Source organism: Ammospiza caudacuta, chromosome 16, assembly GCF_027887145.1.
Source record: "Ammospiza caudacuta isolate bAmmCau1 chromosome 16, bAmmCau1.pri, whole genome shotgun sequence".
Classification (NCBI taxonomy): Eukaryota; Metazoa; Chordata; class Aves; order Passeriformes; family Passerellidae; genus Ammospiza; species Ammospiza caudacuta.
In genome coordinates, this window is record NC_080608.1 from 16,945,511 (window position 1) to 16,968,249 (window position 22,739).

A 22,739-nucleotide genomic window follows, 5' to 3' on the forward strand; every position below is an offset into this window, starting at 1 on the left:
CGAGCCGGGCTGAGCAGCAGAGCTCTGCATCCTCCTGCGCCTGGGATCTGCTCGGGTCGGGAAACCCCTCCAAGGTCGGGAAATCCTTCTAGGATCATCGAGCCCGACCGTTCCCCAGCACTAACCCGTGTCCCCAAACGCCACATCCATGTTTGGACACTTGCAGGGATGGGGACGCCAGCAGCTCCCCGTTCCTGTGCTCCTGCTCTGGACCCGCAGGTTGGGTGGCAGGGCTGGGGTCAGGGGGGCTCTGCCTCCCCCTGAGCAGTTTGTTTCTGCCCCCAGATGAGGCTGGACCAGGCCCTTTATTCCTCCTCACTTCCCTAATTCTGTCCCTCACCGCCAAAAGCTTTGGTGGTGCCTTTTACAGGAGAGGGGCTTGGCAGAGATGCCAGCCCAGACCTCGTGGAGCAGATGAGGATAAATCCAGGTGTAAATAAAGGAGTTGCTGTTCCAAACAAGTTTGGGCCGGGCTGAGCTGCTGTACGGTGTGGGGACAGGCACATGGCAGCACTCCCCAGTCCCCATCCTGGGCAGGGCACTCCTGAATCCCCCAGGAGCTCAGCTCTGCTGCACCCTCAGCTCCAGCACCACTGCGGTGCCACCCTGCCCTGGCTGTGCCACCTCTGCTCTGGGCACAGCCCTGCTCCTGGAAAACAAGGGCAGGGTCCCAGTGCTTGGGAGGAGGAGCCCAAACCCCTCCAGCCCCTCAGGACGTGGTGCAGGACTCTCCTGGGCTGGTCCTGGTGGGCACACAGACCTTGCATGGTGCTGCTGGATGGCTCCACTGGTGTCCCCAGGGTGGCACACGGGTCACACCACGTGGCCACCTTGGCTCAGCCACCGGGGCCGGTCTGTGGCACAGCCTGGAGTGCCCTCAGGTCCCCCTGGGGCTCCGGGGATGGCACCCAGCTTGGCATGGAGCAGGGCCTGCAGCTCCTGGTCCCCCAGCTCGGTGGCTGCAGCCAGGGCCAGCAGGAAGTAGGAGGCTGCATCCTGTTCATCCTGAGAGAAAACACAGGACAGGAGTTAGGAAGGGGCTTCACTGTAGGAAAGACATTTTGTGCTGTTCTTGTGGGCCAGCAAAGGCCTCCTAAAGAGAAAGGAAAGCCTCAGATCTCTCCTGAGAAAGACACCAAGGTTGTCACCATGGAGATGTGATGAAGGAGAGAAAGTTAAGAGATGCAGACTCTAGCTGGCTGACAGAATGATGTGGCTCCTTAGTCACCCACTGAGTACTTTGTTTCTTTCCTATAACCAATGGGCAGTGAATGTGTATGTTGGATGAATGTAAATATCTTGAATAAGTATTAAAGCAACTTTATTACTGTAATAAATCTCTCTTGCACCCTTCTGATGGAGTTGTGGTACTTTGTGCTGTGTTGTGCTCTATAACAACACTTCACTGGAGCTGGAGCAGAGCCTGGGGGTCCAGCAGGACCCAGGGACACCTGATTTCATGGAATGGTGCTAAATGCCAGCACTTATTTCCAAATTCCCTTCCTCCCTTCAAAACCAGATGTGATCTCCACCCTCAGCCCTCCATGCAAGGCACGGGAGGGCTCCTTTCTTACCTTCAGCTTGTGCAGGGCCAGGTTGCCCAGGTGCCAGTAGACCTTGCAGTAGTACAGGGCCTCTGCTGAGCTCTGCAGCACGGGGGGACGCATGGCCAGGGTCTTCAGGTAGCAATCCTCGGCCATCTCGTGCATGCGCAGCAGGTCATAGGCTGTGGCCAGGCGGTGGAAGGCAACCAGCTCCTGCAGGTGATCCCCTGGGAGGGAGAGATGGGATCAACCAGCTCCTGCAGCTGGGAATCAACCAGCTCCTGCAGCTGATCCCCTGGGAGAGAGAGATGGGATCAACCAGCTCCTGCAGCTGATCCCCTGGGAGAGAGAGATGGGATCAACCAGCTCCTGCAGCTGAAAGAGAGGTGAGATCAGCCAGCTCCTGCAGGTGATCCCCTGGGAGAGAGAGGGGTGGGATCTGATCCCTTGGGAAAATAGAGGTGTGGGATCAACCAGCTCCTGCAGCTGATCCCCTGGGAAAGCGGAGGGATCAACCAGCTCCTGCCATTGGATCCCCTGCAAAAGAGAGGGGTGGGATCTCCTGGAAAATAGAGAGGTGGGAACAACCAGCTCCTGCCATTGGATCCCCTGCAAAAGAGAGATGTGGGATCAACCAGCTCCTGCCATGGATCTCCTGGAAAAGTTGCTGATCCAGCTCAATCCATCCCCAGCCCTGCTGAGCCACTCTGGATGCATTTTTTCCACAGTTGGGGCATGGATACCTCTGAGAGAAAGCAGAGCCACGGGCGGGGTGGTTGATACCACAGCTGGACAGATTGGCCCAGGAGTATCATCCAGCCAGGGGATTGTTTAGGGTACTGGAAGGGGCTGGTACAAGACTGGTCCTATCCCAGACATTTTAGCTGGCATTTTGCCCATCCAAACTATTTATGTAATGGGAAGGGGTGAGGTTTTTAGCAGCAGGGCAGAGAGGAACTGCTGAGTCCTGTGCTTTCACCAGACTTCCTGTGCTCTGGGGTAACACAAACCCTCTGCTCTCACACAGCTGAAAAAAGAGGAAGTGGCCTCAAAAAGCTGTCATGATTTTTGGTAAGAACAGGTCCAGCAGTGTTAGGAAAGCAGGAGATCCCATTTTCACATGGATCTGGTTCTCATCCACAAGATTCAGTGGCTCCCCAATAAATCATCAACTTCCCAGTAACTGCCTGTAACTTTAGGGGGTAAATCACTCACCGACCCTGAGGCTGAGCCTGGCTGCCAGCGTGGCAAACTCCAGAGCCTTCTCATAGCCCTGCAGGCTGATCTGCAGCTCTGCCAGTTTGTTGAACAGCCTCAGCTCTGTCTGGGTGGCCTTGAGTTTCCTGGCCAAGGGCACAGCTCCTCCCTAAGGAGACAGAATGGTGAGCTCAGGATGTTCCTGGAGGATCAGCACTGCCTGAGAGGGGTGACAGAGCAACAGGACAGGGACCAAGGCTGGGGATGGGCGCTGCAGGTTTGGGTTTTAGTCCCTTGAACATGAGTTTTAAATCCCAGTGGTTCTCAAAGCCTGACCCTCACATCCCTGCCCTTCCTTGGGTGTCTGGAATTCTGACTGGGTGTACCCAGGAGTGACCAGCTCACACTTAACACCACCAGGATTTGTAATGGAAGGAGCCCATTCCCAATCCCAAATAATTTTGGGGTTTCTTTGCAAATTTGTGCTCCAAGCCTCCCACTCTGGCACCCTTGGGATGACCCCATCCCTCTGCACCCTCCATCCTTGGGGCAAAGCCCCCTCAGCCACCACAGGGGGACAAAGGGACAGAATGCTCAGGGGACTCCATACCCTGTAAAACTCCACTGCCCGGGCCCTGTTCCGGCTGCCATTGAAGAAGGTGTCACCTGCTTTCTCATAGAGGTCCATGGCCAAGGAGAAGTTGTCCCCTTTCAGAGCAGTCTGGATGGCTGCCTGCAAGGAAAAAGGGGCTGGGGTGACATTTGGAAAGGCAGAGACATTGGTGTGATTAAATAAACCTCAAATTTAAGGAGCTGCTCTTCCACTTTGCAGCTCAGCTGATAAAATAATGCTGGGGATGGAGAGGTGTCAGAAGTCTTCAACCCCAAGGACTTCCCTGGCTTTTGTCCCTTATTTATGGATATTTCAATGGGAACTGCTCACTTGGCACCTCCAGCTTCTTTTGGCACTCTCCCATCACTTTCTGACTCAATGAACTCGCTTCTTTTCACCCCAAAATCCTGTAAACTCAGTGGATGGAAAGAAAGAGAGGAAATTCAGTGCCTGAGGGCAAGGCAAGAGCTCCTCCTTCCTTCCAGCCGCAGGTTCACAGTGCTCAGAACTTTCCCTTCCAGGTTTCCCAGCCCCAAAAGGCTGTGATGGGAATGCAAGGCACAGCTCCAGCCACCTCCCCCATACCTGGAAGTACATTTCCACCAGCTCATCCTCCTGCAGGAGGTAATAAAGTTTTCCTGCCTGCAGCCAGGCCTCTGCTGCCTTCACAGCCTCCTGCAGGTCGATGAAGATCCTCAGGCTCTGCTTGGTGCAGTCCAGGGATTGTCTCAAAGCCCTGCGATGGCAACAGGCAAAAAGCCACCTCAGAGGAGTCACAGAGCCGTCCCCAGGCCACCTCCCCATGGCTCTGACCCCCTGCCCTCTCCTCCTGTAATTACCAAAGCCTGGGGACAGAAGGACATGGTCAGCTCTGGGCAAGGTGTCCTGGTAGGATCATGGATGTCTCCATGCTTTAATGCTCAGGTTTAATGGGCACTTGGCCACCTTAGCACAATTCAGGACACCAGCGGTCCCACTCAGGCTGCTCTTCATCCCTGGGTGATTGAGGGTTTCATCCAGGTCACCTCCAAACCCAACCTGCCTCCCTAAACCGAGTCCCAAAGTGACTCCCAGCTCCACATGGGAGCACAGGCAGGGAATGCTTGTACCTACATGTCCCAGACAGCACCTGGCACCCAAACCCACACCTCTGCCTGGTGTTTGTCCCTCGGGAGATCTCTGGCTACATGTCCAAGCCCCTTTTCCAGCCCCTGGTCACTGGAGGACACAGGGCCAGGCAGTGGCATGAGCCAGAGGGCTGGACATTGACTCAGCTGTGGGAAGGGAGAGCCAGCAGTGTCCAGGGCAGTTTGTTTGCTGGCAGGCAGGCCCCAGCTGTCCTGGGATCCCAGGCAATGGGGTGCTTTGTGATCCTAAATAGCACCGTTCACATGACAGGCATCTGCTCCCTGAATACCTTCCCCCTGCACTCACCCTGACCTGCCTGGGAGGTGAACGTCCCAGCTGGGGACAGCCCTGCCCATTTGTCCTTCTGGGACTGGGAACTGCCTCTCCACTCTTTGATCTGATTGCCTTCAAGGTCTGTGGCCTGTCCCAGCCTCTCCTCTCCTCTCCTCTCCTCTCCTCTCCTCTCCTCTCCTCTCCTCTCCTCTCCTCTCCTCTCCTCTCCTCTCCTCTCCTCTCCTCTCCTCTCCTCTCCTCTCCTCTCCTCTCCTCTCCTCTCCTCTCCTCTCCTCTCCTCTCCTCTCCTCTCCTCTCCTCTCCTCTCCTCTCCTCTCCTCTCCTCTCCCAGTCCCACACTGTTAGGCAGGTATTAAAGGTGAGCTGATACTGGTTTTAAGCACCTCCTGTGGGTCTTTAGGCCCTCCCTGGGGACAATATCACAGCAATATCACAGGGCAGCCCTGGCAGCTAGAGGCTGAAACCAGACTTACTCAAAGAGCAGATAAGGAGCCTGTTCTTGCTGGGGAGTGGTGATTAATCATTGGGATAAGCTTCCAAAGGAAGCAATGAATTCCCTGTCACTCTGCTGAAGCCTGGATGTGTCCTGGAAAACTGTGTTTGGCCACACTCCAGCTCTGTCTGGGACAACGTTTGCCCAGCTCTGGTTGACATTGAGCTGCTCCCTCTCAGAGCACAGTGACAGCTCATAAACCTCAGAATCTGAACTGTGGGGCAGATGGAGCCACCACCACCCTGCTTGAGGGGCACCCCAGGAAAGGCAGCACACTCTGGCAGCATCCCACAGCCCAGACACTCACTGAGGTGTGCCCAGAGCCTGGTAGAGCTGGCTGAGGGCCTGCCTGGCACTGGCCTCCAGCTCCCTGTCCTGCAGCTGCCGTGCCAGGGATGCCCAGTGCTCGTGGTAGGTGATGGAGGCCTGCAGGTCAGGGCACACTCTGCTGTAGAAATGGCACAGACGCTCCGTGATGTGCAGCTGACCTGTGTGGGACAGGGAAAGGGAGAAGAACAGCTCAGGGGACAGCTGACCTGTGTGGCACAGGGAAAGGGAAAAGGACAGTTCAGGGGACACCTGACCTGTGTGGGACAGGGAAAGGGAGAAGGACAGCTCAGGGAACCGCATTGGGGACCTAGCAGGGTCAAGCACTTCCTGGCTCCTCTCTATACTCACTCCTCAGGTTCTGCCACTTCAGGGCAAAGCCCAGCGCCAGTTCATAGCACAGTTTGGCATCTTCCCTCCTCTGCCTGTCCACCATGGCCTGTGCCAGCCACAGCAGCACCTGTGCCAGCTCCGTGTCCATCTCTCGGTGGCCCTGGAGCTCGCTGTAGAGCCGCACTGCCCACAGCAGGTACAGCTCGGCCAGCTGGGCCGCCCCGCACGACAGGCTCAGCTGGCCCAGGTTAGCCAGGGCCACGGCCTGGTTCCTGCAGCTCCCCGCCTCCTTGGCCTTGTGCAGGGCCCTCAGGAAGTTCTCGGCAGCCTCCTGGAGGCGGCCCTGGGCGGTGAGGGCCATGGCCAGCAGGTTGTGCACGGCGCCATGCGGGGTCTCGCAGGCCGCGCCGCACAGGCAGCGCCGCAGCCGCCGCAGGAGCTGCCCCGCCGGGCCCGGCTGCCGCTGCAGCACGTACAGCCAGGCCAGGCACAGCGAGGACTCAAACGCCTCCTCCTCCCCCAGCAGTCTGGCCAGATCTGCTGCTCTGGCTGCGTAAGGGATGGCTCCATCCAGCAGGCCGTGCTGGAGGTACATCCTGGACAGCACGGCGCAGAGCGTCCTCTGCATGGGCACGGCCCTGCTCTCGCAGCAGAACTGCAGAGCCTGCCTGAGGTACACACAAGCCACTGCTGGGATGCTGCTCCTGTCCTGCTGCTGCCTCCCCAGGAGCTTGGAAGCGTTCTGGAGGATGAAGCCGGCTCGCCAGACGGGGGTTGGTGTGCCCTTGGTGCTGCTGGGAACAAAGGACCTGACGGAGGCCAGCGCGATGTTTGGCAGGCACTTCTTGTCGTAGAGGTAGCCCAGGGTGGCAGTGGCATCCAGGGGCCCAGCACGGCTGCCTGGGCTGAGCCAGGTGGTGCTGAGGCACTGGAGATGCTCCAGAAAGGGCAGCACCTCCTCGGTCCTGCCCAGCTGCAGGAAGAGTTTGACAATGAGGAAACAGATCCGGGCCTCCAGTGGGGCATTGCCCACGGCGATGGATTCCCTCAGGATGTAGGTGAGGAGCTCCAGCTCGTTCTCCGAGCTGAAGGAGTGGCCAGGCAGGCACACGAGCAGGGTCACCGTCTTCCCCAGCAGGGAGGAGAACTTGTGCTTCATGTTCTGCTTCAGGTAGATGGAGGCGAGGCTCCCATGCAGCGCTGCCAGCAGGGACAGGTCCCCAAAGCCCCTCTCAAGGACACTCATGGCTTCCTCAAAGTACACCCGGGCCTGGGAGAGCTTGAGCTTTTTGATGCAGAGCTTACCCAAGAGGAAACAAAGCCTGACGTGAGCCCAAACTGAGCGAGTCCTCTTGGCCCAGTTGCGGGAAGTCTCGAGGTACAGGACCAGTTCATCCTCATCGGAGAAACCATAAAAAGTGGAGTGGAGAAAGGAAAAGCTGAGATCATAAAAGCTTTGGAAACTGGGCACAAAACTGTCTTGGTTGAGGAAGGTCAGTATGGGGTCAAAGACATCAGCATCCTCCATGTGGCCAGCGTTGAGGTCGATGAAGAATTTGGGATAATCCAAGTCATCCAGCTTCTCCAGGAGAACATCTTCCAGAGTGGCAGGGGCTGTTTCACTGCCTGGGCTGGACAGCTCTGAGGTGCTGCTGGTGGCCCAGTCATTGATCTCCTCCCAGGACTGGAGCACCTGGATTTCTTTACTGCCATGGAGAGCAGCCTCTGGAAGGGACAGGGAAACCACAGAGGGATCAGGAGGAAATTCTTCCCTGGGGCTGCCCCACCCCTGGAAGTGTCCAAGGGCAGGTTGGACAGGGCTTGGAGAAATCTGGGATAGTGGAAGGTGTCCCTGACCATGGCAGGATGACCTTTAATGTTCCTCCCAACCCAAACCATTCTCTGATGTTTCCTCCTGTCCAAGTTCACCCTCAGCAGCCATCACCAAAGCCTCCCCCTCTGTCCCCTCCTCGTACTCACCTGCTGGCACTTGCGGGAACATGGCTGTGGGTTCAAACCCAGCTGTACAAAGAGACAAACAGAAAACAAACCCCAAACCCTTGGTCAGTGTCAGTGTGCAGAAATCAGCTGAAGTCCCAAAGCCACCCAGCCAGAACAGAGAAAGTGAGAGCCCCCAGAAACCCCAACCCTGGTGCTGCAGGCCAGGCTCAGTGGAGAGCAGCACCTGCCAGGGTGAATCCCAGCCCAGGAGCTGCCCTGGCAGCAGAGAAGGGCCCTGCAGACTCCAGCATGGCAGGGTCACCTCCTGAGGACACCTCCAGCCTCTGTCACCAGACTAAGCACAGGTGTCACAGTCACTTTTTATGGAAAATCCTTTCCTTAGGATCTTTTTCTCTTGAGAAGCTGTGAGGCCTCAGGAACAAAATGTAAACAATGGTTATCTGCTGCTGTGGAATGCAACAGGTGCGTCTGTGACTGGTCTCATGTGGTTGTTTTTAATTAATGGCCAATCACAGTCCAGCTGTCCGGACTGTCTCAGTCAGTGACAAGATTTTATTATCATTCCATTCTTTTTCCTTTCCTTCAAGCCTTCTGATGAAATCCTTTCTTCTATTCTTTTTAATATAATATATATAATAAAATAATAAATCAGCCTTCTGAACTACGGAGTCAGATCCTTGTCTCTTCCCTCGTCCTGGGACCCCTGTGAACACCACCCCACACAGGTTTGTGCTGCCTCCACCCCAGAAGGTGCCTCCACTGCACTCCCACGGTCTTGGGGCTCTCCAGGCCTGCCCAGCTCTCCCTGGGGATGCAGGACTGGGATATAAAGAGAGGGGACGCTCACCCAGCCTGTACACAGAGGTAATGTCAGTGTGTGCCAGGTCCCCCAGGAGGGTGGCAAAGTGCTCCTCGTCACCATTGCAGGGGATGTGCAGCACTGGGGACTTCTCCTCTTCACTCAGAAACACAAAGCCCTTTCCCCTGGGGACGGGCAGGAGAAAAGAGTCAGCGTGTGCCCAGCCCCTGACGCTGCAGCTGGGGTGGGATGGGATGGGATGGGATGGGATGGGATGGGATGGGATGGGATGGGAAGTTTTCCCATGCCTTCTCTTCCTCCCACCACAGAAGGTGTGTTGCAGATGAACACAGGATTCTGGACACCTTCCCCATCAAGGTTCTCCATGAAGGAACAGAAAGGCACCAGAGGAAAGGACCTATTGGACTGTTTTGGAATCCAGAATCCACAGGACACCACCTGATCTGCTCTGTCCCTTCTGGAGTGTCAGAGAAAAGTGCTAGAACTCACCTGGAGTGACTCTGAGAGGGGAAAGCCCAGCAGACCCTGGTCAAAACCTTGTCCTCCTACCCATACTTTTGAGATGGAAGCCACCACCAGAGCCAGCTGCAGAGTCAGGGTGGGATTTAGCACCCTCCCTCCCTGGACAGCTCTCACTGTGTCTCTGTGTGCTGGGTGTGCAGTTCTGCTCTGTGCCAGTTCTGCCTCCACACCCAGGGCAGGAGGAAGGAGAGCAGGATTTGTTTCCTGGGCAGGGAATGCTCTCCCCACCCTTGCCAGCTCCCAGCCCCTCAGAGCTACAAACTGAACATTTCTAGGACAAACTGGGAAGCCAGATTAGCCTAGGGCTGGACCTGTTCCTCTCCAAGAACCATCTGAGGCAGGTGAAATGCAATTTTTGTGTCTGGGCTGCAGCAGAGCCTGGCCAAAGCTTCTGCTCACACCTCAAACCCACCCTCTGTGAAGGTCCTGCAAGGGGAATCACCTGTCCTAGGCTCTCACACAGCCCTGAGGTGGGATTTGAGCCCCCCTTCTCTTTTCTCCAGAATTTAATTTAAATAAACTCACAGGGGTTCGCAGGGCTCGGGGTTTACGTGTCGGGTGGGAACGAAGCCGATGCTCCTGGTGCTGAGGGATTTGCCCACAAACCATGGCAGCCCAGGGATGAAGAATCCAATGATTTCTATGGCATCTCCTTTGGAGAAGCTCAGCTCATCCCATGCTGCTCCTCTGTGGTCCTTGGTGGCGATGCACCTGCCTCTGACTGGGAAACCAAGGCAAAAAAGGGAATTTCAGTGGGATCCCTGCTAAACCCTCCTCATTGGAAAAGGCCTGGGCAGGGAGAGGCCATGATTCCAGCTGGAAAGGGCTGCCCCCTCTCTCCCCTAAGATTTATTGTGATCTTGGGTCCAGCTCTCTGCCTTTTCTCCTTGAGAAGTGGGTTATAATACAAAATAAAAGAGGGATGAATAAACTCCACCCTTCTCGAGCTGCAGCCTGGAAGGTGGCTGGAAATACAGATTTTCACAGAAAAATCCCTGCCCTATCTCAATTCTGCCAAATCCTGGACAGTGCCAATGTCCATCCCTACATGACAAAGTCACAGCTGCAGGGACCTCCTGTGTCCAGCTTGCTCTGAACCGGACTGGACTGGGGTTAAGGGCTGAGTGGAGGGCACAGGTTTCATGTGAGCACTAGGTGGGGACCTCTTGATTTGAAATGTCACCCCTGAAAGAATTAAAAGAAACATAAAATTGAAGTAGAACAGGGAAAAGCCAGTGGCAGGGGGTGTCACCAGCAGCTCTCTGCTCTCTGTGCTCCTCAGAATGTGGTTTGCAAGTTCTGATCTGCATTCCAGAGGGCCCAGAGATGCAGCATTCCCTCAGAGCCCCTGTGGTGGGGTCAGTCCCAGAAGAACAGATGGATCTGTGGCCATTTGTGGCCAAACTCAGCTTTTGTGCCCAGGTGCCACTCACCAATGGCCCGAGAGCTCGTCCCGCTGATCTCCTGGGAGAGGCCAAAGCTCACAGCATAATTCCTCAGGAACCACCTGCAAGGCAAAGGGGACCTCAGTGGTTCTGGTGAGCGCTCCTGAGCTCAGGCCAGCCCAGGGATGGTGTCCCACCACAGGGGAGGAGCAGGATAAATTCGCCATCTTTAGGAAAGGTTTCTCCAAGTGAAAGGCTCAGCCTGGTGACCAGTGTGAAGCCCCACCTTGGCTGGCATTGCCTGAATTTTTTCTGCCACTTCTTCATCTGTTAATCAGAGATAACCTCATGTATGACCTCAATCAATACCTTACAAAATCACATCTGAAGTAGGAGCGTGTCCTTGCTGTGTCCCATTGACTGCACCTGCATTAATTCCAGTCTTTATGCTTAATGTGGACCCTCCTGGAAATATCGTCACAGAATTGTGAGGCTCTTGTCCTTTGCCAGAGGCAAGAGGAGCTTCCCAGCCAGCCTTGGTGCCGGTGATGGATCAGGATCAGGAAAGAATCCTGATCTGAGCCCTTTCATTCAGCACTTACTGGTAAAAGGGTTGAGCTATTGGCTCCAGAGCAGTCACGGACACCACGCCTCGCTGTCCCGTCAGCAGGGACATCCCTTCCCATCTGGAATCCTGTCCAGCACTCTTCACATGGACAAGCTCGTTCCTGCAGAGCTGCAGACCCTCCTCTCCCTCCTGCTCCAGCTTGCACACCCCAGGCACTGCCCTGCAGAAAAAGTTCCCTGCAGAGAGAGAGTCAGAGGTGGGATCAGTGCGCCAGGGGCTCCAGCCCAGCCCTGCTGGGGGATTTTCAGGAATTCCCCCACGTGCATTCCCATCACACCTTCCTGGAGGAGCAGATCCATGTAGATGGTGGCCAGGTGCTCCTCATCCACGGTGACCCTGAGCTCTGTGTCCTCCACCAGGGCACAGTCCAGCCAGAACTCCTGGGCAAGGAGCAGCTGCTCCAGGCAGGTCCCCACGAACCCTGAGAAGCCAACAGGGGCATCAGCATCAGCACCTCCCTCTCTGGGCAGCAGGAAGGGTCTTGGGAATTTCCAATTGTCAGGCAAAAGTTTCCAATTTTGCTTCCAAAATTTCCCAAAAGGGATCCTCCCCATTCTCCCTGATCCAAACAGAGATTTCATAAACAACAGATTGCAAAGTTTTCTAATTCATTTCTCACTGTCCACCCTGAACACTGCAGTTCTGTAGTGTCAGGCAATGCCTTCTCCAAAAACCCTCCTCACACTGTCTGTTTAGACCTTGGGAACATTACCTAAAGTCAGATAGGTGGAAAACTTCCAGACTTCCTCGGGGGTTTTGAAGGTGAGGAGGAAGCGATCCTCGTGTGCCTGTGTGCAGACCAGCCTGGCTGACAGCTCCTGCACAGGGAGACAAAGCAGCATCAAGGGACACTCCTGGAGCCTTGAAACCCAGCAGGGAAGGAGAGTTCAGTCCAGGCATCTTCTCTGCAGCTGGGATTTGTTTGTATAAAATCCAGCCTGGGAACTCTGTGCCTGTCCAGAGCAGGACATGGATTTGGTGATCCCAGCCCTGGGAATTTAGGCTCAGATCCCCAAAACAACACAAGGCTCAGATTTGCCCCTCCCTTGCCATCAGTTCATATTCCCCATCATTCCAGTCTCCTCCAGAGCCCCCTGCAGTGGCCTTGGAGGAACTCCACAGCTGGGTTTGGCACCCCAGCACACCTCCCACCATTCCAGGAGCATGCCAGCACGCTGGCACGGGGTTTGTACCTTGAAGAGGGCACAGACACTTCTGTCATCGCTGTCCAGAGCCCACAGCCTCCTCCTGGCAGCCTCCTGGAGCTGGGCATTGCAGCGCCCGCAGGAGCGGCTCTCCACGGAGAAGGAGAGAGAGAGCTCTGGGAAGGGAAAAGAGGAGGGATGGAAGAGCAGGAGGAGCTCTGTGCAACCCAGAGCCACCCCTGCCACCCTGCCCGGGCCACCAGAGCCTCCAGCTGGGGGTTTCTCTGGGGCTGGATTGAAGGCACTTGAGGTGATAGTTCATGTTCAGACACAGGTGTTTATTATTTCTTATCAGTAAAAAACAATCTCACCACTGTGAGTTCTGCAGCTTTTCATTAGAAGGCACAACATTACCAACAATCTCTTGTTCCAAGGTCTTTTAAGACTAAACTATCCAATTAAGAACTGACGCCCGGATTAGTTTCCATTTTAACCCAATAACTGATCCCAAAGAGCCCACAATGGGGACTTTTCTGCCCAATTACAAAATGCTCCCGAAACCCATGGAGAAGGAGGAAGAAAAAGCATGAAGAAGAAACCCAGGATGACACCCTGTGCCCTCCATCTTGCTTCCATCCACAACACACTAAAAATCCCAAAACCTCAATTTCTCACCGAGTGACACACCTACACTGCTCTCTATCACCTATTTCACACTTTTGTGGGTTCTAGTCTGTTCTGGAGTTTAAGAAACTTTCTCCATGAATGAGGGTCAGAGTCAGTGCTGCCCTGGGGGTCAGGGCACCCAGAGCAGACAGAGGAATATTCCCTGTGTGCCCTAGGTTTGCACATGTAGCCTGGCTGTGATGCTCATACAACGCAAGCCCAGCCCATCCTCGTCCCTCAGCACCAAGGTGAGACCCAAGGCACTGTGGGGAGCCAGGGAATCTGTGAGGTGCCCCGGAGCTCCTTACCTGGGGGACAAGTGTTCCTGAGAGCCAGCAGCACCACCGGGGGCTCCGGGGAGCCGTGTCCTGCCTCGGGAGTGGGGCTGCTCCTCTCTGCCAGCCCAGCCTTACCTGCAGAGGAGGGAACAGCAGAGCTGCTGGAAACGCTCTGGGATGTCCTGCCTCAGCTGAGAGCTCCTGGGAGCACAGCCCTGCACCTCTGCTGGGGACTGGGTGACTCTGGAACCAGCCTCAAGTCGTGCTCAAGGTTGGAGAGATCCATGGGAGTGATGGGGTCTAACTCCATCATTCCCTTGATGTTGGGTTTTTTTCCAGTGCTGGAGAGGCTCTGGAGTGAGATTTCCCTTCTTTCTCCTGGCCAGACCCTCAGATGAGCAGATCTGTTAAAAGGGTGAATCCCCAGCAGAAATTTTTTTGGAGGAGGCCTCAACTCCCCAGCACAGGAGAGCCAAGGCCTTGCAAAACTCTTTGTTCAAAAATTCAAAAATCAAAATGAGATTTTCTCCCCTGCCTGCTCTGCCGGGTATCCAAAACCCAAGCAGCATTCTCCCTGCTCCACACATCATCAGCTATTGCCATAAAGGATTCAGGGCCTGCTATGTGAGCTGCTAATTATGTTAATGAAAGCTGAGGCACACACAGCTCCAGCCCTGCTCTGCACAGCTGCATTGGCAGTGGAGGGATAGCCAGATTAAACCCCAATTTTTGTCAGCAATCAGACAGGATTTGTAAGATAAACATGTACCTGGAGATGTGGAGCTGGAATGGGCAGCAGCTTTTTAAAGTCATTCCTTTGACCAGAACTCTGCTCTACAGTTCTTTTCACTGAGCCAGCTTTGCCAGCCACTCAAATAAACTGGTATTTGCATGCAGAAATAGAATTCTTATTTAAAGAAATAGAATTCTCATGTAGAGCTAACAAGTAGAAAAGAACAGCCCAAGGCTGGACAGGCCATGAATGAGTTTTGCTTTAAAAGAAAAGGGTCTACATTGAACAAAGTCTCAACATTTCATGTGGCAGCTCCACGTGAGGAAATGGAGAAGGGGAAGTGAAGGGAGGCAGAGGCAGAACTCAATCTGAGCTGGCTCCTGCCATTGCTCCACTCCTGGCTGCCTTCCTCCCCTCTCTGTGCCCACAGAGCCTGGCAGGGCCTGGGGGGGTACCTGGTGCCATTCCCTGGGGATGGGGATGGGGCTCTAATGCCATGCCCTGGGGATGGGGATGTGTACCTAATGCCATTCCCTGTGGCTGGGTACCTGATGCCATTCCCTGGGGTGGGTACCTGATGCCATGTCCTGGGAATGGATCCCTGATGCCATTCCCTGGGGATGGGTACCTGTTGCCATGTCCCGGGGCCATGTCCCTGATGCCATGCCCTCAGAATGGGGTTGGGTACCTGTTGCCATGTCCCGGGGACGTGACCCTGGTGCCATTCCCTGGGGATGGGGTTGGGTACCTGGTGCCATGCCCTGGGGCTGTGTCCCTGATGCCATTCCCTGGGGATGGGGTTGGGTACCTGGTGCCATGTCCTGGGGCCGTGTCCCTGATGCCATGCCCTCAGAATGGGGTTGGGTACCTGTTGCCATGTCCCGGGGCCGTGTCCCTGGTGCCGTGTCCGTGTCCGTGTCCCTCCACCATTGTCCCCGGCGGTGCAGGCTGTCCCCGTGGGGCAGGAGCTCGGGGGGCCGGGGCCAGCAGGACTCACACTCCTCACCTGCAGGGGGGGCAGAGGCGTCCGCACCCCTGGCAGGATCCTCCCGGCCCGAGAGGCGTCCCTGGGGTGTGACAGGTGGGACACTGCTCGTGCCACCCCTGCCAGCAGCAGGACACAGCCCGTCCATGGGGCCCCGGGGCTCACTCCGGTTGCTCTCACGGCTTCAGTGTTTATTTTCATTTGAGCCAGCTCAGAAAGGGAACTGGGAGCTTTCTCTTCAAGAGACCAATTGAAACTGCAGCTGGAGAGTTGTTCCCAGCCGTGCCAGTGACTCACTGGCCTCCTCAGTGCCAAAATATTTTGTGCCAGTGGGCAGCAAACAGCTCCAGCCCCAGGCAGGTCCCAGCACTCAGGGCTCACTCCTGGCTCCAGGGCTGGTGCTCAGGGCACCTTCTGGCTGACCCTGAGCCATGTCCCTCCTGCAGCTCACTGGGGCACCCTGGAATGGGAATGGTGCCCTGGGGCACGCCAGCACCCACGGGCTGTGCTTGGAGAGCTCCTGGGCAGCGAGGGGGAACACCAACAACATGGGAATAAACCAGCCCCAGAGTCACCCTGTCCCCTCCCTGGCCAAACCGTCCTGCCTCACCCCCCACACCCCCCAATCCAAGAGGAGAGAGCACAGGAGCCATCCCAGAGGAAAGGCAGGTGGGAGAGGGGCCAGTGCTCAGTGCCAGGGTGTCCCCAAGGCTCCCAGCCCATGGCAGGAGCCTGCAGCCCCACGGGCACCTTACCTGTGCATCCCAGCGCCAGCTCCGGGTGCCAGGGGGTCCCCAGGCAGCAGCCCATGTGTGGCTGCAATGACAGCAGCGCAGGGCTGGCACAGGGCTGGCACAGGGCTGGCAGGGGCAGGGCTGCTCGCTGCCCGCCCGGCACGGGGCCGGGCACGGCCACAATGCACAATGTCCCCTTTGAGAGGGCACTGCCACCGCGGGGGCGGCGGGCACGGGCTGAGGGGACACAGGAGGGACTCACTGCAGCAGCTGGCTTTGGAAAGGCCTTTAAGGGCATCAGAGAGCTTTGGAAAGGGCTTTAAGGGCATCAGTGAGCTTTGGAAAGGGCTTTAAGGGCATCAGTGAGCTTTGGAAACACCTTTAGGGCACCAGTAGCTTTGGAAAGGGCTTTAAGGGCATCAGGTCTGGCCACACACCTAATAGTGCCAAGGGCACCACTAAACCGTGTCCCCAAGTGCCACAGCTATGTCCTTTAAATGGGGACTCCACCATGCCCTGGATGGGCTGTGCCAGCGCTTGCCGAGCCTTTCCATGGAGAAATTCTCCCTGATATCCAACCCTGGTGCAATTTGGGACCATTTCCTCTCCTCCTGTCCCTGTCCCCTCCTGTCACAGCTGTGCAGAGCCAGCAGGGCCCCCTGAGCCTCCTTTTCTGCTCTCTGCCTCCAGGAGGGCAGTGCCCATCCCACATGGCACATTCCTGCCATTCCTCCCCTCTCTCTGCCAAGCCTGCCCCAGCTCCCAGCTGCTCTCCCCCATTCCCAGAGGCAGAGCTGCTCCCTCACCTTTGGGGGTGTCCACCTGGGGCCCATCCAGGGTCCTCCATGCGGGTCTGGCTGTGATCCTGCTCCTCCTTCCTGCCTGATGCTTCTCCTGTGTCACCCTGGGGGCAGCTGGCAGCACCATGGGCATCTCTGGCACCCACAGCCAGGTGAGTCCTGCAGCCCCGGCACTGTGGGCACCTCGGGGGCAGCGCTGTGCAAACCCCAGCTGCAACAGCAGCAGGAAGGGCTTGGCTGCCCTGCAGGATCCCTTGGGCATCCCAGGATGAGGGTGAGCCTCATTAACCCCTCACTCACATCCTCAGAGCTTCCCCAGCCCTCACGGTTGGGATTTGGGATGCCTGGGAGGGCTCACTGAGCTGAGCAGGGTCTGCAGAGCATCTTTGGGCCACAGCAACACAGCCCCTGCAAAATAAAACCCACAAGGGCTGAGGGAGAGAACTTGCAGGTTGGGAGGGGTTTTAGGGATGGGTTTTTACTGCAGCAACCAGGCAGAGCCACCACTGCAGGGATTTGTGTGCTGGGGGTGCTGCAGGAGCATTGCTGGCTCTCCCAGGCTGCATCCCAGGCCATGGACCCATGGACTTCTCCAGAGCAGGGAATAATTAATCCAGGGATTAATTATTACATTAATTATTATAGGTGGGAATAATTAGGCCAGGCTGGATGAGGCTGTGAGTACACTGGTACAGTGGAAGGGATTTAATGGGGGGATTTAATATTTTAAATTTTTTAACACAAATTTCTTCCTTTGTGGTTGTGAAATGTCTTTTTGTTTTTAAGTCTACCTTGACAACTTAACAACCAAACCCATCCCTGTACAAGCAAAGGTGTCACCTCTTGTTTGACCTGAGCTGGAATTTGCCTTTTGGCCAGCAAGCTGAAAACCTCTCACTCCACTTCCTACCCTTCTGCTTCCCAACAAATAAATGCTGGATCTGCCCTGGAGAGCCCCCATTGCTGCTGCTGCTGCAGCCTGGCCTCCCTGGAAAAGCCAGGGATAAGTCTGGAATATTTCCTGGGATCTCAGTCTGTTCCAGAGGGGGTTCTCTGCCTGTGCCCGCTCTCCAGGGGCTCTGCTCCCTCTGCAATCCCAGTGCCAGCCACGCTCCCTGCCCTGGGCACAGAACAGGGTCAGAGTGGCTGTGCAGGCACCCTCGGCTCGGGGACAGAGCTGCCGCAAACCCCAGAGCTCTGCAGGGGCTGACACCCAGCCCTGGCACCAAAACCCCTTTCCCAAACTCATTTCTCAGTTCCCAAAGCACCCAAACCCTCCTGTCCCTCCCTCCGTACCCATCCCTGAGCCCCTGGTGCCAAAGTACCCAAACTCTCTTGTCCCTTCCTGAGCCCCTGAGCCCCTGACCCAGGCAGCGCCAAAGCCCCGAACTCTGCGCTCCAGCCGGGAATTCCAGAGGCGCTGGATCCAGCCTGGATTCCAGAGGCCCTGAATCTCTCCAGCCGGGAATTCTAAAGGCTCTGGATCACTCCAGCCGGGAATTCCAGAGGCTGTGGATCGCCCCAGCCTGGAATTCCAGAGGGGCTGGATCCAACCGGGAATTCCAAAGGCACTGGATCGCTCCAGTCTGGAATTCCAGAGGCCCTGGATCGCTCCAACCCGGAATTCCAGAGGCTCTGGATCGCTCCATCCACCCGCACCAGCTCCCGGCTGGCTTTGCCCAGCTGGGCCAGAGGGCAGGGGACAGCCCCGGGACAGACACACAGCGGCTCCACTGACCTGCTCCCAGCTCCGCTTCCCTCCCGGAGAGCTCCCGCATCAAATTCCAGCCCCTCGAGAGCTCCCGCATCCAATTCCAGCCTCTCCGAGCCCCAGGGAACGCTGCTGCGCTGCCGGGATGGAGCTGCCGGGGCTGCGGACGTGTTTGCGAGCGTGCCCAGCGCTGCCACTCCCTCACACGAGGGGAGGAATTCCTTCCAAGAGCTCCTTATCATCCTGGGAACCTCCGCTTCCCGGCAGAGGTCAATGAGTTACCCGGGGCTGGGTTAGAAACCGCGGCTCCCGCAATTCCCAGGCGCCTCCTTCGCCCGGCCGGGCAGGAAACAATTCCAGGGGGGCTCCATGGGCACCGTGTGCCCGTGCCAAGGGCTGGGATCTCCCTTCCCGGGCAGGAGCAGCCTCTCCCGGCCTCACCTGTGCCCTGCTCGCAGCAGAGTCCCGGGAGAGGCATTCCCTGGGGAATCCCAGCTCCGACCCCCCTGGCAAAATGCAAATACAGGCACAGAACAAGAGATCTGCGCACCCAGCAGTATTGGTGCTAAAGTCCGCGGCACGGCAATCACGGGGAGGTTTTTCCTCTTGGAAGCGGTGAAAATAGTTAACACCGAGATTTCCCAACGCGGAAACCATGAAACAGTTAACACGGAGGTTTCCCAGTGTGGAAATCATGAAACAGTTAACACCGAGCATTCCTGAAACACTTAACACGGAGATTTCCTGACGTGGAAGGGATGGAACAGTTAACACCGACATTTCTCGATGTGGAAATCATGAAACAGTTAACACCGAGCTTTCCCGACGTTTCTGCTCCTTCTGAGGTCGGCCATTCCTCGGCAGGTTCAAAAACGAAGCCTCGTGGTGGCTTTTCAGCTTGTTATTCCACACTGGAGCTGAAAGCAAAGGAAGTCAGCCCAGAGCCGGCTTCGCTGGAGGAAAAAGCGAACAGAAAAAGATGAAAGGTTTTGTTTGAGGCCAAAGGAGCTCTTGGTTCGTGGTTTGATCCTCTGGTAGGCACTTTGGTGTGAGATGGAGCAGAGCTTTCCTCCCCTCCCTCTGAAATCCCGGTGGGGGAGGGCTGGGAGCTGGCAGGGGCACAGGGGACAATTCCTCAGGGACATTTCCTCATTCCACAGCTCTGCCTTTGCTGTCACCCTGTGCAAATGGCCCAGAGCAGCGATAAGCACCTGCCCCTCCAGGTTCTCCCGGAATCCAGGACCCCGTGGCCTGGAGAACCTGCCTCATGTCCTCCACCCCTGGGCGGCTTTGGGACAGCATTTTCCCAGCTTTTTTGGCATTTGGAGCACTGCGGAAGGGAGGCTCATGCAGGACACACGGAAATCTCAAGGCTTCCACAGCCAAACTGGTGTGGCCAGTCCCTGAGTGCAGCCAGACTGGCCTGGCCTTGAGATTTTTCTCCTCATTGATTGCCCTCCCTCAGGAATTTTCTTCCACCTCCAAGCCCTTTCTGAATTCTCTCAATCCAAAGCTGCTGCTGCTGCCCTGGGAATTCTGCTCCATCCCACAGCGAAAGGGTTAAGAGGGCTCTGGGGCTGAACTGAGCTGAACTCAGCGCTTCAGTGTTCAGAAATGCTGAGTCCTACTCCTCTCCCATTGTTTTCAGCCAGGGGAGGAAATGAACCCTCCTGGAAAACTGCAAAACTGGGAAACTGCAAAACTGGGAAAGTGGAAAATGGGAAAACAGGAAAAGGGGGAAACTGGGAAAGTGGAAAATGGGAAAACTGGGAAACTGCAAAACTGGGAAAGTGGAAAATGGGAAAACTGGGAAACTGCAAAACTGGGAAAGTGGAAAATGGGAAAACAGGAAAAGGGGGAAACTGGGAAAGTGGAAAATGGGAAAACTGGGAAAGGGGAAAACTGGGAAAGTGGAAAATGGGAAAACAGGAAAAGGGGGAAACTGGGAAAGTGGAAAATGGGAAAACTGGGAAAGTGGAAAATGGCAAAACTGGAAAAGTGGAAAATGAGAAAACAGGAAAGTGGGAAATGGGAAAGTGGAAAATGGGAAAACAGGAAAATAGGAAAACTGGGAAAGTGGAAAATGGGAAAACTGGGAAAGTGGGAAAACTGGAAAAGTGGAAAACGGCAAAACTGGCAAATGGGAAAACTGGCTCAGTGTGTGTTGGATGGATCCATGTGGGTCTGGAGCCTCTGCCACACCAGGAGCTGTGGTTTGAGGTCTCCTCCCTGGCACTGAGGTGGGAATCCCAGGAGCCCTCCCTGCTCCTGTCACCGTCACTGCAGGGCAGCAGCTCAGTGCCACAGCCAGGGAGCCTCAGAACTGTCCCAGACACAGCCAGGGAAGTGAGGCTGTGCATGGGACATGGAAGGAGGAAGGGAGGACCAGAGGAGGGTGCTGGCACTGCCCAGGCTCCCCAGGGATGGGGATGGCCCTGAGGCTGCCAGAGCTCCAGGAGGGTTTGGACAGAGCTCCAGGGATGCCAGGGTGGGATTTGGGGGCTGTGCAGGGCCAGGAGTTGCACTGCTGATCCTACAGGTCCTGGAAGCTCAGGATATTCCCATTTCCATGCATTTGAGAGTGTGAGGGGCATTCACCCTGCCCCAGGAAGGGCAAAGCTGCTGGCACCAGAAGCATCATCCCAAAGGAGCTTGTCCTGAGCTTTGCAATAGGAATGTCCGTCCCTGCCCTTCTCCCCGTGCCCAGTGTCCCCTCAGGGACATCGTGCCGTGTTGTGGGCTCAGTGTGGCCTCCTGCAGCCCTCGGGAGAGCTCGGGGACTCCCCAGGCAGCAGCGCCGCCTGAGCCGGGCCCTCCCTGCTGGGTGTTCATTGCCAGAGCCGTTAGATGGCAGCAGGAACCGCTCCGCTGCATCCAGCATGGGGAAACGCGATTGCAGCCCTGCTGTCCCCAGCTCTGCTGTCCCCAATCCTGCGGTCCCCATCCCTGCTGTCCCCATCCCTGCTGTCCCCATCCCTGCTGTCCCCATCCCTGCTGTCCTAACTCTGCTGTCCCCAACTCTGCTGTCCCCAATCCAGATGTCCCCATCCCTGCTATCCCATCCCTGCTATCCCATCCCTGCTCTCCCATCCCTGCTGTCCCATCCCTGCTGTCCCCATCCCTGCTGTCCCATCCCTGCTCTCCCATCCCTGCTGTCCCATCCCTGCTGTCCCATCCCTGCTGTCCCATCCCTGCTCTCCCATCCCTGCTGTCCCCAACTCTGCTGTCCCCATCCCTGCTGTCCCATCCCTGCTGTCCCCAACTCTGCTGTCCCCAATCCAGATGTCCCCATCCCTGCTATCCCATCCCTGCTGTCCCATCCCTGCTGTCCCATCCCTGCTGTCCCATCCCTGCTCTCCCATCCCTGCTGTCCCAACCCTGCTGTCCCATCCCTGCTGTCCCAACCCTGCTGTCTCAGCCCTGCTGTCCCAACCCTGCTGTCCCCAGCTCCAGCAGCTCCTCAGGCTGGCAAAAACCCCCAAGCCCTGTGGGGCTGCAGAATTGGAAAAACAAGGCAAAGCTCCAAAATAGGGGAGCAGCACCCCGAGCAGCAGCAGGGACACAGGAGCTGGGTCTGGAGGACATATCCAGAGAAAATAACCCTCTGGAAGCTTCTCCCAGGGATCTTGGGAGCTTCCAGCTGGGTGTGCCTCGGTGGTCAGCACATGCAATTCCAGCAGGGATTTTATGGTTCCTGAGTTAAAGACAGCCCAGGTCAGGTAATGCTGATGGGAATGTCCAGCTGAGCTTCATCCAGTGCTGCTTGGGATGGAGCTGACTGAAAACCAGCAGGAAAACTGCTCCAAACATCAAGGATGTTCTCCTCCGAGAGGCTTCCCAAGGAAATGTGGTTCACCTCTAGAAAAGGAGACTTCCAAAATATTTAATATTCAATTTCCCTTTCAGTCTCTATTTTCTGTATTATCCTCTGCTCAGCCCTGGTGTTGTTTTGCCACTGGAACAGAAATAAACAGGACAAGGAGAAGGAAAGATGACAAAGTGAATTTAAATGAACCACTCCATGTAATTCCCACAGCTCAAGCTCCAGCTTAACCATCCAGTGAGGGGATCATATTTAAAGAAATCTTTGGATAGAATGGAGAAAATCAATATTTTTAGACTTCCCTCTGGAAGAAAAATAGAAAATCTAATTAAGAAATTAATTGCTTATGCTGAACTAGGTTTTTTTTTTTTTGAAGTGCTTAATGATCCAAGCTTCTTGTAAAGGTGTTGGTCTCGATGCCATTTCCTTTTAGAAAGCAACAAAGCAGCTCAGTCAGGCTCAGCATCTTGTTTTGATATTTCCAGGCTGGAACATTTTGATTTTTCAACTTCCAAAGCTTTGCTGCTTTAATTTTTTGTCCATAAAGCCGAGGCTGAAATCAGAATGAAAGCTTTCAGTTTAAGCTAATTAATCCAAACACTTTGAATCAAAGCCTGG

The 22,739-nt window shown here is 55.8% G+C and overlaps 1 protein-coding gene across 2 annotated transcripts; it reads right to left on the reverse strand.

Moving 5' to 3' along the window:
• Positions 1-813: 813 nt before the first annotated feature.
• SH3TC2 (SH3 domain and tetratricopeptide repeats 2) lies at positions 814-16,650 on the reverse strand. 2 transcript variants are annotated; one of them, XM_058815424.1, is made up of 18 exons: positions 16,594-16,650; positions 14,937-15,074; positions 13,366-13,470; positions 12,440-12,567; positions 11,959-12,064; positions 11,524-11,667; positions 11,221-11,422; positions 10,667-10,740; positions 9,759-9,954; positions 8,739-8,875; positions 7,910-7,951; positions 5,948-7,654; positions 5,577-5,757; positions 3,940-4,090; positions 3,352-3,474; positions 2,760-2,910; positions 1,575-1,771; positions 814-1,005 (listed from the first exon to the last, which is right to left on the reverse strand). In XM_058815424.1, exons 2-18 carry the CDS (start codon positions 14,944-14,946, stop codon positions 814-816), a joined length of 3,846 nt encoding a protein of 1,281 aa, XP_058671407.1. In that variant the 5' UTR covers positions 14,947-15,074; positions 16,594-16,650. The 2 variants fall into 2 exon arrangements, with proteins under 2 accessions (XP_058671407.1, XP_058671406.1); XM_058815423.1 differs by lacking the exon at positions 16,594-16,650 and having other exon boundaries at positions 14,937-15,201.
• Between the last annotated feature and the right edge of the window lie 6,089 nt (positions 16,651-22,739).